This window comes from Alligator mississippiensis, chromosome 4 (assembly GCF_030867095.1).
Source record: "Alligator mississippiensis isolate rAllMis1 chromosome 4, rAllMis1, whole genome shotgun sequence".
NCBI lineage: Eukaryota > Metazoa > Chordata > Crocodylia > Alligatoridae > Alligator > Alligator mississippiensis.
The window spans coordinates 92662067-92677850 of NC_081827.1; the positions used below are offsets into that span (position 1 = coordinate 92662067).

The window sequence follows — 15784 nt, forward strand, 5'->3', positions numbered from 1 at the left end:
TGCCTTAACAGTTGGAATAGAAGCCATCCTCAGCGTGGCTGTATGTTGAAAAAATAGATTCAATTGCCCCAAGTGTGTAGTAAAAAAAAAACAAAAAAAAAAAACAAAAAAACAAAACAAAAAAAAAAAACAAACAAAAAACTACCTGCACCGTGTGTCTGAATATTTAGTCTTTGTGTAGATGGAATGAATTTCACCCAAAGAAAATATATTGCTTTTTAAAGTAGCTGGATAGATGAGTCAGGATTCGGAGAAATTCAGATATTTTTCCTCTTCTGTGGCCAGAGCTAAAAGGACTACTGCCATGTTATGCTAGTTCTTCTTATTAGTCATAAAGCTTCATGTTATAAAGCAAATCAAATTTTAAAGCCATTTTAAAAAATGTGTTAAGAGTATATATAGGACTAGCTTTGTTAATTTGTGAACAATACAGATTATATTATATTGACTCTTATTTTTTCTGATGTTATGCTCACAGAAGCTATTGCAGTTATGAATTACCGAAGTCCCCCAGAAAATGTCCATGAAGAAGAACCAGGGATTGAGAACTGTGGTGGATCATCTCCAGATGCCATCAGTGCAGCTTCAGAAAGTGTTCAAGAGATTAATGAAGAAATGGTAAGACTGTTGGAATTCATTAAAGGAGTGGTTTTAATAAACTAAACATTAAAATGGCATTTTAAAATGTCTTCTAAACATGACTTTCAGATCATTCTTATGAATTTGTTACATGCATAGATTTATTATCAGAATGCCCCAGTAAAAAGTAACAGTGAACTTCAGTACACACCTGATTTTTAGGTGATCTTTTTTTTTTTTTAAGTTCTCCTGAAGATTCACTACTACTGCCTAAAGTATGCATCGTATCCCTTATGAATGGGAATGTCAGTTAAGTGGCTTTCATCATTTCTAGTGATGGATGGCATAATTTTTGTTTTAAAAAATAGGTAACTGTTTGTTAATATCTTTATATTTTAATGTTGATAGCTATAGATTGCTAATCAGTTAGCATAGATATATGTATTGGCACGCTTATAGATCCAAAATGATGAATGTGATATTTTAAACAACCTTTGTAACATCATACAGTGTAATTAAAATAAAAAGATGCTCTTTTGACCACCTTCCTTCTCAGTGCATATAAATTGCCTTAGGAGGTTTCCATAGTCATTACATCTACTCTTTCAGCTACTCCATTTATGACATTCTTGTTTCTTGGTTGATCTGAATTTCTTGCATAGTAAACACTTTGAATAGTTCAGAATGGAAATCTATAATCTGAGTGTATGGAAGGACATGTAAAAATTAGGCAACAGATTTCAATATGTTATGTGCTAATTGCCCTTTTAATCGTACTATTAGGTATATTTGTCATATAAATACAGTTAGTGGAGTATTAAAAATCACCTTTAAAAATTAGCTCCATTCAGATACATTTTTAATAATTGCAACTTGTGCTTGGATGTAATAAAGCTCTTTGATTACACATTTTGGGATGTGCAAATTCAATTTTGGCATATCGTTTCTCATTTACAGAAGCTGAATTTGAGGCCCCCTAGGAAATTTGCCCCATAGTAATAATAGTAGCAGTAATAATTAACATGGATTTTTAAGAGTGGAAAAAAATGATTTTTGGAAGTTTGTGGGCTAGTATTAAAATATAGGACAAGTACTGACTAGTGAAGGCACAGTAAACTACCAGTCAGTGTGTCTAGTTAGAGTCTTTACTTTAGTCTTGATTAAACATCTTGATTGAACCTGATCAACATCATTTGTTTAAAATTAGGCATGTGCTTTAAAGAATGTAGTGGAAGGAGCATAAAAGGATGTATTCTAGTGACTCTTTTGGCCAGTCCTGGTTTGGTATTGATTAGCAGGAGAGAGAGTCACTTTTGTCTTTCAGGCTACGTGCAGACAGTCAAAAAGCCTGAGGCAGAATCAATTCAATCTACGTAGGTTTTTCTAAGCTGCGTAGACTGAACCAATACTGAACATAACAAACATTTACTTTTCATTTGGGCCTGAGGCACTAAAGCACACCTCCCAGCCTGCTAACCAGCCTAGCCATCCCTAATTGACTGGCTGGCACACACCCCCAACCCCCTGCTGTCACCTGCAGTGGGGGATACAGTCCCCTGTCCCCAACTAGCCTCAAGCAGGGCCAGGGCCTCTGCCCATCCGCCCCCAGTCCCTGACAGGCAGGGCTGGTAGGGCTGTGGTGAGCCCCCAGCCAGGCCGAGCCTGGGGATGGGGGGGACCCTGCCATGGAACCTCCCCCATAGTCTGTTACTATGTCATTGTTACTATATCCATCCAGGCTTATCTTAAATTGGTTTTGGCCATTTGAAAGTCATTTATGTGCATTGTTCCTTTACAGGTTTGATCTGGTTTCTCTTCAATTATATTGGTTTATGTGAATTTCTGTGCCTAGCCTCAGTGAGCAAACATTGATTAGTTTGCTGTAGAGCTGATTGTGAGGAACAAGGAAAGAATAAGACACTCTTGTGTGCCTGAGGATCTTTCCTGAGGGGAAATTTAATAATAATAATAATAAAAAAAATTCAACTGCAAAATGATGCTTTTGTAGCATTGCATTGATAGCGATTTCCTTTTATAACTTTTTTAAGGTGAGCTTTCTATATTATGGTTATATTTGCAAAATAACTATTAAACGCTTGATTTGTAAACATATCTTGTATCTTATTTTTGTGTACCTGTTGATAGATGTCCGTTGTAGTTTTTAAAATGTTTGACATTAATGGTGAAATTGACATCAGAGGTGAAGACACACAAGTCTGCCTTCAGGTGAACCAGGTGATGCCAAACCAGTTGGGCAATATCAGTGTTCGACATTATCTTTGCAACAGAACCATAGGTAAGAATTAACAAGAGATTTTAGTACTATTCTCATGACTTAAGAAGACATTTATTTTTTACTATTAATGAGCTGTTAGGAGCTTTATGGTAGTCCTCCCTCAGATACTTACGTAAATCATGTAAAAACATCTGTATTTGTCTCAAAAATAAAATAGATGAATAATACTGTGCTATAGAAGATATATAAATAGCATTTTATCCATTAGTTTAGCATAACCATCTTGACTTGCCATTTTCCCAGTTGGCATACAGTGAGTGGGAAAGAAATAGAAATAGACTGATTGGGATAATGGGTTGAAAAACTAAATTAATTGCATAGGATGTACAGATTCACTTGCTTTTCGTCAGCTATCCTGCCATAGATTGTCTTATAATGCTGGAACTTCATTATTTTCACTCAAATGTTCCTTAATTTGAATATTTCCTCAGTAAAAGCAGATTATTCCTTTCTTTATTTTAAATACTAATTTGTGGAAGTATAACTGATTATATATACTTTATGAAAAACTGAAATTTCTTTCTGAAGGAAAGTTGATATCCAGCCTTGTATAGGGATAGACAAGCTTCAATCAGAAGCTTTATGATCTTGATATCAGGTTCTGAAATGTAAATGCTGTGGCTCTGGATGATTTATTACAGCATTGCACTGGCAATTAAGAGCACATTAATGATAACTTTGTGTACAAAAAACAAAACAAAAAACAAAAAAACCAAACAAACTCTACATGCACCTGCTGTAGAAACATATATTTTAAAATGGGCCTAAATATGAATTTTGTTCCATATATCAGAATAAATTTATCTCTCTTGGTATGTGCTTCATGAATATGGCATGTGATCATCCATAGTATCTTGGAATTTCAATTAAAATGCATTGTCTCTGCCTGCAAATCAGATGCATAATCTATAAGGATTACTAGCTGTCTGGAATTTAGCTTCCCATATTTAGAGGTATCTCAGAATATGTTGCACTGAACAGATTTTCCATGTTTGATGACAAGGAAGAGATTGTTGTGTAGAATGAGATGGAATATAGATAGGAAGTTACTCTTTCATCAAAAGAAGATTAAAATATATTTGGAAAGAATAATAGCGTCAAAGAAGAAATGGGAATAAAAAAAACCCCCAAAACTTCTGTAATTCAAAATCTGGTTCCTGGCTACTTGTACTTGAATGACTCAAACCCACCTATCTGTTTCTCGTTCCCTAACATATTGTTGGGTTATAAACAGAAAACCAGAGGGGTTCAATTAAAAAGCATCAAAATAAATATTAAAAACAAAAAAAGTAGTCTCTGCTATGAATTTAAAGTAATACGTAAGGTAGGTAGCTGGTATAAATTGGCCTTATTCAGTTGATCTAACTTAAGCTGCTTTGATTTATACTATGTGTGAGTTTGGCCCGATAAGTATGCCATTTAATCTGTATATCCACTGTGAACATTATATTAGAATTTAAGAAATTTACAAGTGCAAGTCTTGTAAATGATTTGAATCAATTTAACAGCTAACTGCTATATAGCAAATTAATTTAACTTACCTATTTGATACTAGGTTTTTTTGCTGTGTTAAGAGATCCTTTGTCTAATAGTAATAACTTTTATTATTTTGCACAATAAATGGATACTTATTAAAATTTTCTGTAACATTAATCTTAGAGAAATGATCAGTTCAATGTTGTAATTACCTCCCATTGGCTACAGATATCAGAAGGTAACCGGAAGCTACTGCTTTATGCTATTATATTGTCTGGTCCTATTCCCACTGAAGTAATGGAAGCAGTGTCCGGTCATTTACTCCATCTGTTGAATTGATTCAGATTTTGAAATACCAGTTTTCTCTTTGATTACTACCATTAAGGCCCCAGTTCATGAAATAATCCCTATTCAGGAGGTCACTTAAGCACCTAAAAGTTAAGCATGTGTTTGAATGCTGTTCTAAACAGGACAGTATTTCTTGAATCGGAGTCAAGTACATCTATGAAAAGGTATGCAAAAGATTGAGGTTTTTTATTTCTTGTGTTATACTAGTATTGTATTGAAAACAGTTCAATTTTTATGTGCACAGAGAATTTAAGATTCTTCCATACACTTGTAAGGTGTCTCATGCGAGCGATTTGTAAAGAATGAATTGTTCCTTGTACTACCTTACATGATAGATTAATAAATGAAAACCATAATGAAAAGGTGTTAAGAAATTTCTCTTCTAGAATTATGTATACACACTATTAGAATTCTCTTTTTGCCCTTAAGGTATGACATTTTTAAAAAAAGAAACCTCTTAATTGACTAATTTGTTTGTTATTTATACATCTGATACAATAGCAGTAGGAAAACTCACATTGCAGTTGCTTATTAGGGTGCCTTTTATATGTGCTTTAACATTTTAATACTAATTTTGTTTTGTTTTACAATAGGTTCTGATCATAAATCTGTGGCTGGACCAATTAAATCATCACCTGAAATCAGTTTGAGATGGGAAACTGGTCCTAGTGCTGGAATACACTCTCTGCTGGCTGTAAAAAATGGTTTTCTGCAGTGTCATGTAGATAATTTTAGTGCTGACTTCCTAATATCTTCCCTCACAAACATTCAGCATTTTCTAGAAGATGAAACTGTTGCAGCCGTAATGCCTATGAAAATAAGAGTTTCTAATACAACAATTAATTTAAAAGTATGTTAGCTAAGTAGTTTTCTTCTTTCAACTGTTTAAACTATGCTTTTGTTTCTTTGCTTTCTGTATATAGTTTACTTAAAAGAAACTCCCATCTTTTTCTTTAAAACCCTTAGATTACACTAAAACAATTTAAAAATCATAAATTAGGTTGGCTCAGTGTATATATAGAGGTAAAGTGCATGACCATGATTGTTTGTAGGAATTAATGTTTTTTTATATTTTGTCTTTTTTATTTACCCTTTCCCCATTGTGAGACTGGCGGAACTAGAAAGGTACTAGAGAAAAGGTCCTGTAGGCTCCCAAAGGTAGAATAAGTCTTTTATTGTTCACCAGTAACACATGCTTTCTAACTACAAACAGTATTCACAGAGACTCACATGATGAACCTAGCAGCCTTTTTTGGAGTTTTGGTCATGAGAGCTTAACTGAAAGGAAAGAGGCTATGAGGACTCGGCTTGCTTATTACTACCTAGAGCCATGATTTCATTTTCTGTCCTATCTGGAAACAGTTATTGAATAATACAAGCTTCTCACTAGTGTGTCTTAAAATAGCAACATTAAGAGGATGCTGCTGTGCAGTCTCCTAGGCTTTTTTTTTTGTTCCTCTTAGTTAAAGAGACAATGATTTCTCTCATATGCAAGCAGTAATACTGCAAGGAGAAAGGTGAGTAGGGATAATAACACCACTGCTGCCAAATCCAAAAACAAGAAGGCTCAGATTTCAGTTCCCTAGCATGGATCCTGAAACAGAATTCTCAGCCTTTGCATTTGAAGCTAAAGTCTCAGTTACTATGAGGTTGTGAATAAATATAAACTGCTACTCTAAATTACACCAGAGAATTGTCTTTGCTCAAGGCAGAGAGCTGTGCAGTCCCTTGTTCTTCTAGCAGTCAAGCTCTGCAGCCTTTATGACATTGTCATTATCTAGGCAACTTTTAAGCACTCTTTCCACTATCAGAACAGGACAGAGGACATTTTATAAAGGTTGCAGATGAAAAGCAAATTGAGCAGCCAAATACAGAAATGAAAGCTTTAGCATATGTTTACCCAGCTTTGAAAACTCTTACCGTTGAAACTCAGCTTTGAAAACTCTACCTTTCTCCTTTCCTGGCAGGAAGGCAGGTTCAGGCAAAGCCTTTTTGGCAAAATGTCTTATTTGTTGGTGATGAATGTATATTATTGAGCTGAAAATAAGAGTGTGTTGGTAGTGGAAGCAGTGAGTTCACTCTGTATGCATCACTTACAAGTTACCATGAAGCCAGTTGTATTGTTCGACGAACTGCAAATGCATTCAGTCTGAATCTAGTGCTCATTTACCATTTCGTTTCTCCAGGGCTGCTGGGTAATGGAAGGCAAGTCTTCTTCTTCATGTTACACTACCTATTCAGAGCAGTAATTTTCTTTGCACTGGGATTGGGCTAGTGTGTTTCATGCAGGAATTGGGAGTTTTATTTTTCTTGCCTGGATAATTTTTTCCCTGACTCAGTCTCATTGCTCTTTGAAGGTGCTGTGGCAGCTGTGCTCCACGTTTTGCTTTTGTTTGTCTTATATTGCTGATGTGTCATCCTTCTGATGACATTTAGGGTAGATCCAGGGAGGTGCGGCAGCATGGTCACATCCCCTCTTTGGCTGCACATTGCATGTGCAGTTAGCTTAGCACAGCTGCTGTCAGGACCTCTATGTGCTATGAGCTCTGAGCTCACTAGCTGATTGGCACAAGGCCTGGCCAGAACCTCCGCTTTTATATATCTCTGAAGCCTAGGGGATGAGCACCACTGCTGTTAGTCCTTCCTTTCCTCTTCCCTCCCTGCATCCTCCCCTCACTAAATTCAGCAGCAAGAGAAATGAGGGGATGAGCAGCAGCACCACTTAGCCTCCTGGTCTTTGGAGCTGTGTGAAAACAGGGACTGAATGCGGCTGCCAGGAAGAGGGGAGTGCAAACCGCAAGAATACTCAGCCCCTGGTCTCCAGAGCCATGGCACATGCAGAACTCTGGCAGGAGCTATACTGATGTGCTGGTGAGCTGACTGGTATCCAGGATTGTGGCATGTGGGATTTAGACACGCACGCTTTGGCTCTGTGGCATATGCATAGTGAAAGTCTCTTCACTGCACATGTCATGCTTCCAAAGGAGGTGGACCCAAACATCCCTTGCCATGATTGTAGATCTGCCCATGATGACATTAAATATATTCCTATGCTTGACAGGGGCAGTAGTCAGTCAGACCCTGGGACACCAAAAGCAGCAGGTGAAATGTTTCTTTTTTGGTGACTGCTATAATAATTGTCATTACCATATCAGTTTTAAACCAAAGAAAAACCTGTAACTCTGCCACCATCTTTAAATAGCTCAAGAGAAAAATCAGTTCAGCAATGCCATATACTATTTTATCTCTATTTCTTTGAAGAGCTCCTGGGCTAAAAAAGTCTTTCATATTTTAGTCAAATTATATATACTGACTTCAGTGGGTGAGATGAATTTGGCACTTTGTTTTTCTGAAAGTCTTGCTAATTTAAAGGTGCTGAAGATGAACAGATAGCTGATCAGAAAATTCTACTCTTCACTTCAAATTCAGTGTTTCACAAATTTATTAAACCTATTTAAAAGTTTAATTGAAGATTTTAATTATGTTGATTTTCTAGCACTGATAGAGCAACAATGTAACAAATCCTATTTTTATTACTTTCATTCTGTAGGATGACGGCCCACGTGATAATCTCACAGCTCCTGAACCAGTCCCTATAACTCTACATATTGACCTACTTCTGCTAGAGAGGAATGATGATGGCTCTTTTTGCATTAGAGGTGTGTACTGCTATGTTCTCCCAAAACCTATCTTAAGAGGCAAAAAGCATGTGATCTTTTTTTTTTTTTTTTGGGGGGGGGGGTGAAAATTTGTATGCATTGTTTTTGATTTGGTGTAAGAACTTTTTGATATGTAGTGAATAATAAAAGGATATAGTACCAGCAGAATTGGTAGTCATGTTGTCTATACATCACACATTGTAAAACTGAAAATTAAGTACTGTCCTAATAATGAAGCATAATCTCCAACAGCAGTGTTTTGACTATAGCCATATCCTACAAGTTAAATCAGTCGAGGAATAAGGGTTCATTTCTCTTTATAATACACATATTGAATTCCCCTATTCTTACAGACTTGACTTAAAAGGAACAGGTGTTCGCATTCTCTAAATGTGAAGCAGTGGTCTGTTGTTTCAGCTATTTCTTATTTATTAAGGGTAAATAAAATAACAGCTAGTTGTTTATTACTAAGTATTTATAGTGCAGTAACACTTGCAGACTCGATACATCCTGCATAAGCAAGGGTTTATTTAGATTATAGCTACAATAATTCTCACTAGTACAAGTATCTGTTTGTTTTGTATATTATGGATGCGCCATGGCAGTTCTATATATAAAGTTTGCATTGAGATTTTCATTTTGAACAATAATTTTGCAAGAATATAGGTGTACACAGATATACACATACAGAAATACATATTTAGATAGGGCTTCACCAGTACTACCACAGATACTTAATACATTTATCTGCATATGCTGAAAACAGTTTCCATGTAGTTTTATCATTCCATATTGTCCAATGTATTAGAATTATGCTTCTTGGTCGTCTTCTTTTGCTTCAGAACGCAAAGAGATTGTTTATGTGTAATTCTACAGTTCTTTGATTTCTTCCAATAATCAGTATCCTTCTCTCCATTGAGTAAAATGTTCAGTTTTTTACTTTTCCCCATTAGTTCAACTCTTTACATACAATAAAATTCTAAGATTGGAGTAATATTTTCTGCAATGGAAAAAATGTGAATCTTTATATTTAGTCATGAACTTCTGAAGCAGATTCTTGTTTAGAAAGAACTTTTAATACCCATATGAAGATTATTTAGACTACTACAAACTGCACCCTTTATTTTACCTTAAGTACATGCAGGTTAAATGCATTAATGTTTCATTAATATTACTTAATTTAGAAAGTTTCTTTAATGCTAAACTTGAAAATATTTAAAATAGCATTGATTTAGGGACTTGATTCACAAATTTCTCACACATTGTCTTTACATGGAATTGCTGGCTCCAGTTCTGAAAAACAAATATTAGGTAATAATAACCAAACTCTCATTGATTTCAGTGCAAATTACAGCCATGTGATGATCAGGACCTAAAATAATATTGAGTCTGCAAATAATAATGAATAAATAGCCATTTAAAACATATTTTCTGCACTAATGATGTTTTTTCTTTGTTTCATATTTACTACTAGTTTCTCTAAGTTGCAGGATAGTGACATCTTTTTCCCGCTAAAATCATGACCTTCCATTTTAATGTTGTGTACTGACCAGAAGCTTTTGGTGTATTAAAATCTAATGATAAAAATTTATTTTATAGTAGTTTTTATTCAGTACTAATGTGAATAAATAAAAGCTAAACATTTCAAATGATCTTCTTTGTCTTTATGAAATAGATAATCAAACAATAAATGATGCATCGGTGTACAAGGAGTCAAGCAAGATGATGCAGCCAGTTGGTAGAGTTTCCAAACACAAAACAAAGGATCAAGCCACCCAGGCATCTCCAGAAATTCCCATACTTTCCAAATCAAGTAGGATTTCAACTGACCTCCACAGACAAGAGGTATTAACAACATTACATTATTTTTTAAACTTATTGTTTTATAATCATAAGACATTGCAGTTGTTAATTACTAGATTGCTATGTACTTTAGCAGGATTTCACAAAAAATAATGGAGAATATGGTCAAATGCTGTTTTCTTTAAAACTTATTGCCTAACTAGGATAACATGCTGTAAATTAGCTGGTGGGATTATTCCAGTGAATTTTAGCTAGTGCCAGTGGTCCCAGTACACCTTAAGCATGAGGATGGGTGAGAGAGCCTATGCCTTCTGCAGCCTCAGACCTGTCAAGGGACCCCAGATGGATGCCATGGTCTTACGCAGCACACCTCCACACCAGATATAAGAGAGTTATAAGGTGAGGAAGACTTGATTACAGTTGTATCCTTACCTCATGCCCAGGCCTAAGGACCAAGTAGGTCAGTCAGTCCCTTTTTAATGCACAAAATACACTGAAATCTTAAATGCCCCCAGAAACCTCTCCCATATCCTGAATGGAAGGGTAAGACCCACATAACAATTTATCAGTTCTCCTGTATAGGAAAAATCCCTTCCTGGACTTTAAAACTGGAGCTCAGCTGAGCCCATGGTCCAGCTACTAGATTAAGATTAGGAAGGGGGAAAGTGAAACGGGGAGCCCAACCTAAAGAGAAGCCTCATCTTCAAACTATGTCCCCCTCACCACCTGTCACAAGCTCCAGAAATGTCTCCAGTAGTCCTGGTGCCATTAAAGTTGCACCCAAGCCAGCAGGCTGAGCATCCATCACAACACCTGTAAATCTTACTCTGAGAAGAGAAAGTTGGCAATAGAGAGAGAAACTAATATCTATCTTTTTTAGATTAATGTGTTTCTTTTTTCAACTTAATCATTGCAGCTTATTGAAGAAAACGAATATCTTAGACAAGAACTATCCAAAGCTAAAATGGCTCTAGCTGAACTGCATATGGAAAAAGATAACCTGCTTCATCGAATAAAGAGGATGACTCTTGAACATTAACAGTAATGGATAACAATACTTGATTGTTGTAGGAAGGGCTGTACTTAATACTGTTTGTGAATTAGTAGAGGTCTGTTTCTTGTCACGAGCATAGAACACGTTTGGAATAATTACTATTCTGAATACTTGCAGAAGACTTAGAATAAGACATTGCAATTGTTTTCCTCTCTAGCCCTCCTGAAACTGCAGTGAAGCAGGAAAATCAGTTTATATTGTATTTTACTAATTTACCTAACAATAAGGACATGATACTTTAATTTGAATAATATCAAAGGAAATGTTGTTTGGAGAACACTTCTGAAAATGCACTTGTTCCAATAGCAAAGGAAGGTGCCTTTGTGACTAAGTAAAATATACCATGCATCACTGATACTGTGTTGTTATTGGTTAAGATTTAAATGCATCAAAAAGTATCTTTTAAAAGAGATTACATTTGCACTATCATTTTGTGGCTAGATCCTCTGGTGCAATGTAGCTATGGTATTATAACCATCCCTAAGCAGAAGGCCAATGTAACTGGCCCAGAGAAGGTCTCACACTTTTAAAAGAGTAATCTTGCAGTGGAAATTGGTTCATAGATTGTTCCTTTCCACTGCTGGTGTATCAAGGTAAAAGAGCAGGATCTTATGAAAAGGCATGTAGATTTGGACATCCCTGCATATACCTTTACTCTGCCACAGTGCGGCTTTTGTAGCTGCTGTAATTTAAAGCATTCCTTAGACTGTTGTACCATGTGCAGAGGACTGGCCCTGTATAAAGGAAGCAACAGAACTGGGGATGAAGGGGGAGGCGTATGCAAAGGTGAGTTGCTGTTGACCTGCATGGCTCATCGGTCACACCCAAGGATCTGGCCCAATGTATTTAATTCTCTAATTGTTCAATTATTGTAACATAAAATAAAAAGGGGAAAAACAAAACACTAAGATTGATAAATTGTATATTAATGTTTGGAGGAGTAAAACTTTAGAGAATCATTAATTACCCTGCTAAACTTATGAGATTTAAATGAAAATGTAACTATACAGTTTAAACTATGGGTGATTTGTACAAATTGAAGTATAATTTTCAGTTAAAAGAATTGGTACAAATGTATAAATAAAAAAACACAAAATTGTAATACACGGAATTTAAGACTGTGCTTCTAAACATTATGACACTTTGCTTTTGTGACTGAATCTGTCAACTGAAAGCATTTTGATTGAGTGAGGTTTTTTTTGAGTATTTAGACTATTATTGAAATGATTTTAAATTCAATGCTTGGGTTTTTTTAAAAAAATAAGGTTTACCTATAACATTTAGAATTTACATTGATGGAAATTATTTGTTAAAATCTCTATATTTTTTTTATTCCAGTTTTTATGAGAGTAGTGGATTGTACTACTGAAGAGCCCTTGTCCTGAAACCCTTACTCCGACATCCCCAATCACACCAGTGGAAATTTTACTAGAGTACAGAATAAAAAAACTAATCCCAGACCAGCTTTAATAGAGAAGCTAAATACCTGGAAACAGGCTTTTAGAACAGTGAAACATGACTGTAATGGGTCTGATTTAAAATACGTTTATTGTCAGACTCGGCAGGCCAGCTTCTTAGCTAGAGTATATTTGCCTAGTTCCACTGAAGGCAGCGGAGCTAATCCAGTTTACACTAGCTAAGGATCTGGCCCCAAATATTTTGGGTAAAGAAATGTAGAGTGCTTGCTTTCATGTTCTTAAGTTTGTGCATTATACTTTGAGATTTCTTACTTATAAACCAAACCAATACCAAACTCAGATTCTTGTTGATACAAGGTATTTGCTGTGTTTTAGAAATCTGCTGATGGTAATATTGTATATGTTGGCTCTTCTAATCTTTCACAGCACAACACTGAATGCTCTTCCAACTCAGAGCAGTGTCACAATACTAGACAGTACTTGGGAACAGTTCAAAAGATTTGGGTGTATATTTTGTCCACAGATTTAACATTACCGAGAAGGGTAATATCCTGTCATGTTAATCCATGTTTTCTTTTGAAATCATTTAAAAAGGAAAGCTAATTTATTAATATTTGAAATGAAAAAAAGATTAAAACAAAGTCTTAATATGTTAAACTGAAAATAGCAGTTGGTGGCCTCAGATTAAATACAAGGCTGTAATTTGTGTTCAGGGCTCTGCTGTCATTCATAAAACACTCAAGTCCTAGTTTTAAAATTCGTATTATCAGCAGAGCCTCTTGAGTGAATCATGGTTTTTTGTTCAAAGAAGGGACATCAATTATCCTAAGCTGAGGAGAGAGAATGGGGAGAGAGTAAATTTTCAGTGAAAATTTAAGCTCTGAAGGTCTCAGGGTGGAAGTGTTGCAGCAGCTGTATTTGCTAGTTTCTATGTGGATTTCAATTAGGCTTCTGATTAATTTGATACTAATCCAACTTTGTTATATGGACAAGCTAATGATTACAGATTTACTCACCTTTAGATCCCAGGTTAGCTCACTGAATCACCCCAGTACCTCCTATATTTATAGTGTTCGCATCAATCACTGAGCCATGCTATTAGTAAGCAACAACTGAAGAGTCTTGAATTCCTTGCAAAGCGGCAAATGCAGAATGGAGCTCCATGAACACATCCACTGCTGTCCCAGTAACTCCTGCCTTTCTTTATTCTCCTCAACATAAAGCCAGCCTACCAGTCTTCTTGCAGATCTAACTTGCCCTGCCATGCAGCTGCTAGGGTTTCCTCCTCCTCCCTTTCCCATCCTTCCTAACAGCCTAATGAGAACGCTCCAGCGTTGCTGCAGTATCACATGTATTAAGCTTCTGTGCATTTTAAATTGGCCACAGGGCGCTTATCTAAACCTCATTCCACTAGGTTTAGATAAAGTGTCTGCAGACATTTTTAAATGCATGGGGGCTTAATACACGTGGCACCGCGACATTTAAGTTAGAGCAGCTCTCTGGGAACCGCTCTAATTAAAATGCCCACCCCCCACCTCAAGCACTTGTATAGGGAGCCAAAATACAAAGCTAAAAGCAGCCACAGTAGCCTGACAGTTGGTATGGATTCTCACCTCAAATGGGAGAAGCTTTCTACATTCCAGAAATGCGTAAATCGCCACAGATGTAGGTCTGGCATCAGTTGGTCAAAAAGTTATTTCACAGGTAAAAACTAAGACACCTAAAAACAACAACAAACTGGGTAGCCATGTAATTGGATCCCTGTTTTGTTTGTCCTCCTACCATGGCCCCTTCCTTTTCCCTGTTGCTGTCAGTCATAATTATGTAAACATAAGGGATCGCTAAGCTTATATGTATATATTTAGTCATGACTGATACGAAATATTATGTAAGTCAAGAAAACTTTAGGCTATCATTTTGAAAACAAAAATGCAAAGTTATATAATTAGGTAAACAATTTTAAAATGTTTGTAGTCCCTGAACAGAGGATATCAAGTTACTAAATCTCTGTGTTAATGAGATTGGGAGGGCAGTCAGAACTGCTTTTTGGCCCAAGAAATGGTCTTGGCTGGAAAGAACAGATTGATTCAGATGGTTATGTGGGACAAAATAGTTTTTGAATAGCCAGGGCTGGCTATAGTCAGCCAATCTGTCCACATCTTATAAATTGACAGCGAGTCAGTCATACACAGACGCTGCGGAAGTGAATGATTCTTGAGGCAAAGAACAGCAATCTAACTTAACCTATGGAACAAATCTGCATGCCTTCTGCCTGATTTCAGACCAACATTGCTAACTATTTTTCTCTTGTCATTATGTTATTGTAGCTTAATTCATCATCATCATCATCATCATCATGCATCGGGCCCATTAACTGTGGTGAAGCAATATCTTCATTACAATAAGAAGACATTGTACCAGTCATTAATGATGATTGGGAGCATAACAGTGCCCTGTAGCAACAAGAATTGTGCAAAAATGTAGATATTCTCTAATGAGTAAAACAGCTAGATTACCTAAGGTTCCAGATAAAATAACTTCAAACCATTCTTTCCCTATACCAGGGGTTAGCAACCTGTAGGCAAGAACTGGGCTGCAGACCAATGTGATCTAGCTCATGGAAGTGGTGTTTCATCAGTGGGAGACTTCAGCAACAGACTGAAGTCTGCTTTACTGTGCTGCTGCAGGGAAAAGTGGTAGCAGTGGCTGAGTCCTAGCGCCTTGCCTATCTACCAGCCTCTGACCCGAACTAGGTCACTGGTCCACAGCCTACAAATATTACCGACTACTGCCATAGTTAAAGACCTTAGCTTTTGTTGTTCTCCCTTTAGACTACCACTAGATGGTAGTGCAAGAAATCTCTTTATATTCTGCTTCATTTCCTTATGGTTACCAATATACCATCTCTGCTTGATTCCTTGTCATGTCCTGAGCAATTTAATTAAATCTTTCAAAATTTCAGCACACAAACATTTTGAGTTTTTATAATATTTTCATGATGACTAATTTGAACTAATATAAGGGCATTTTCATTTTTAACATTCATTTATTTCTTTGTGCACCACTCTTCCTTTTGTAATATCAGATAGTTCATAAGGTTTCTAAGAGAGGCTTCAGCTCTTTCCCCTATATTTAATATATATATATTTTG

At 36.1% G+C, this 15784-nt stretch overlaps 1 protein-coding gene across 5 annotated transcripts in view; it reads left to right on the plus strand.

Annotated features, from left to right (window-relative positions):
• BLTP3B (bridge-like lipid transfer protein family member 3B) overlaps window positions 1–12317 on the plus strand; it is an 81832-nt gene extending 69515 nt beyond the window's left edge. For 4 of the 5 annotated variants that reach the window (XM_019480872.2, XM_019480874.2, XM_014595192.3 and 1 more), the window contains 6 exons: window positions 479–618; window positions 2725–2875; window positions 5293–5549; window positions 8250–8358; window positions 10034–10203; window positions 11078–12317. In XM_019480872.2, the coding sequence (XP_019336417.1) occupies window positions 479–618; window positions 2725–2875; window positions 5293–5549; window positions 8250–8358; window positions 10034–10203; window positions 11078–11200 (950 nt within the window). In that variant the 3' untranslated portion in view covers window positions 11201–12317. The other variant, XM_059726320.1, reaches the window with a different exon arrangement.
• Window positions 12318–15784: the final 3467 nt, after the last annotated feature.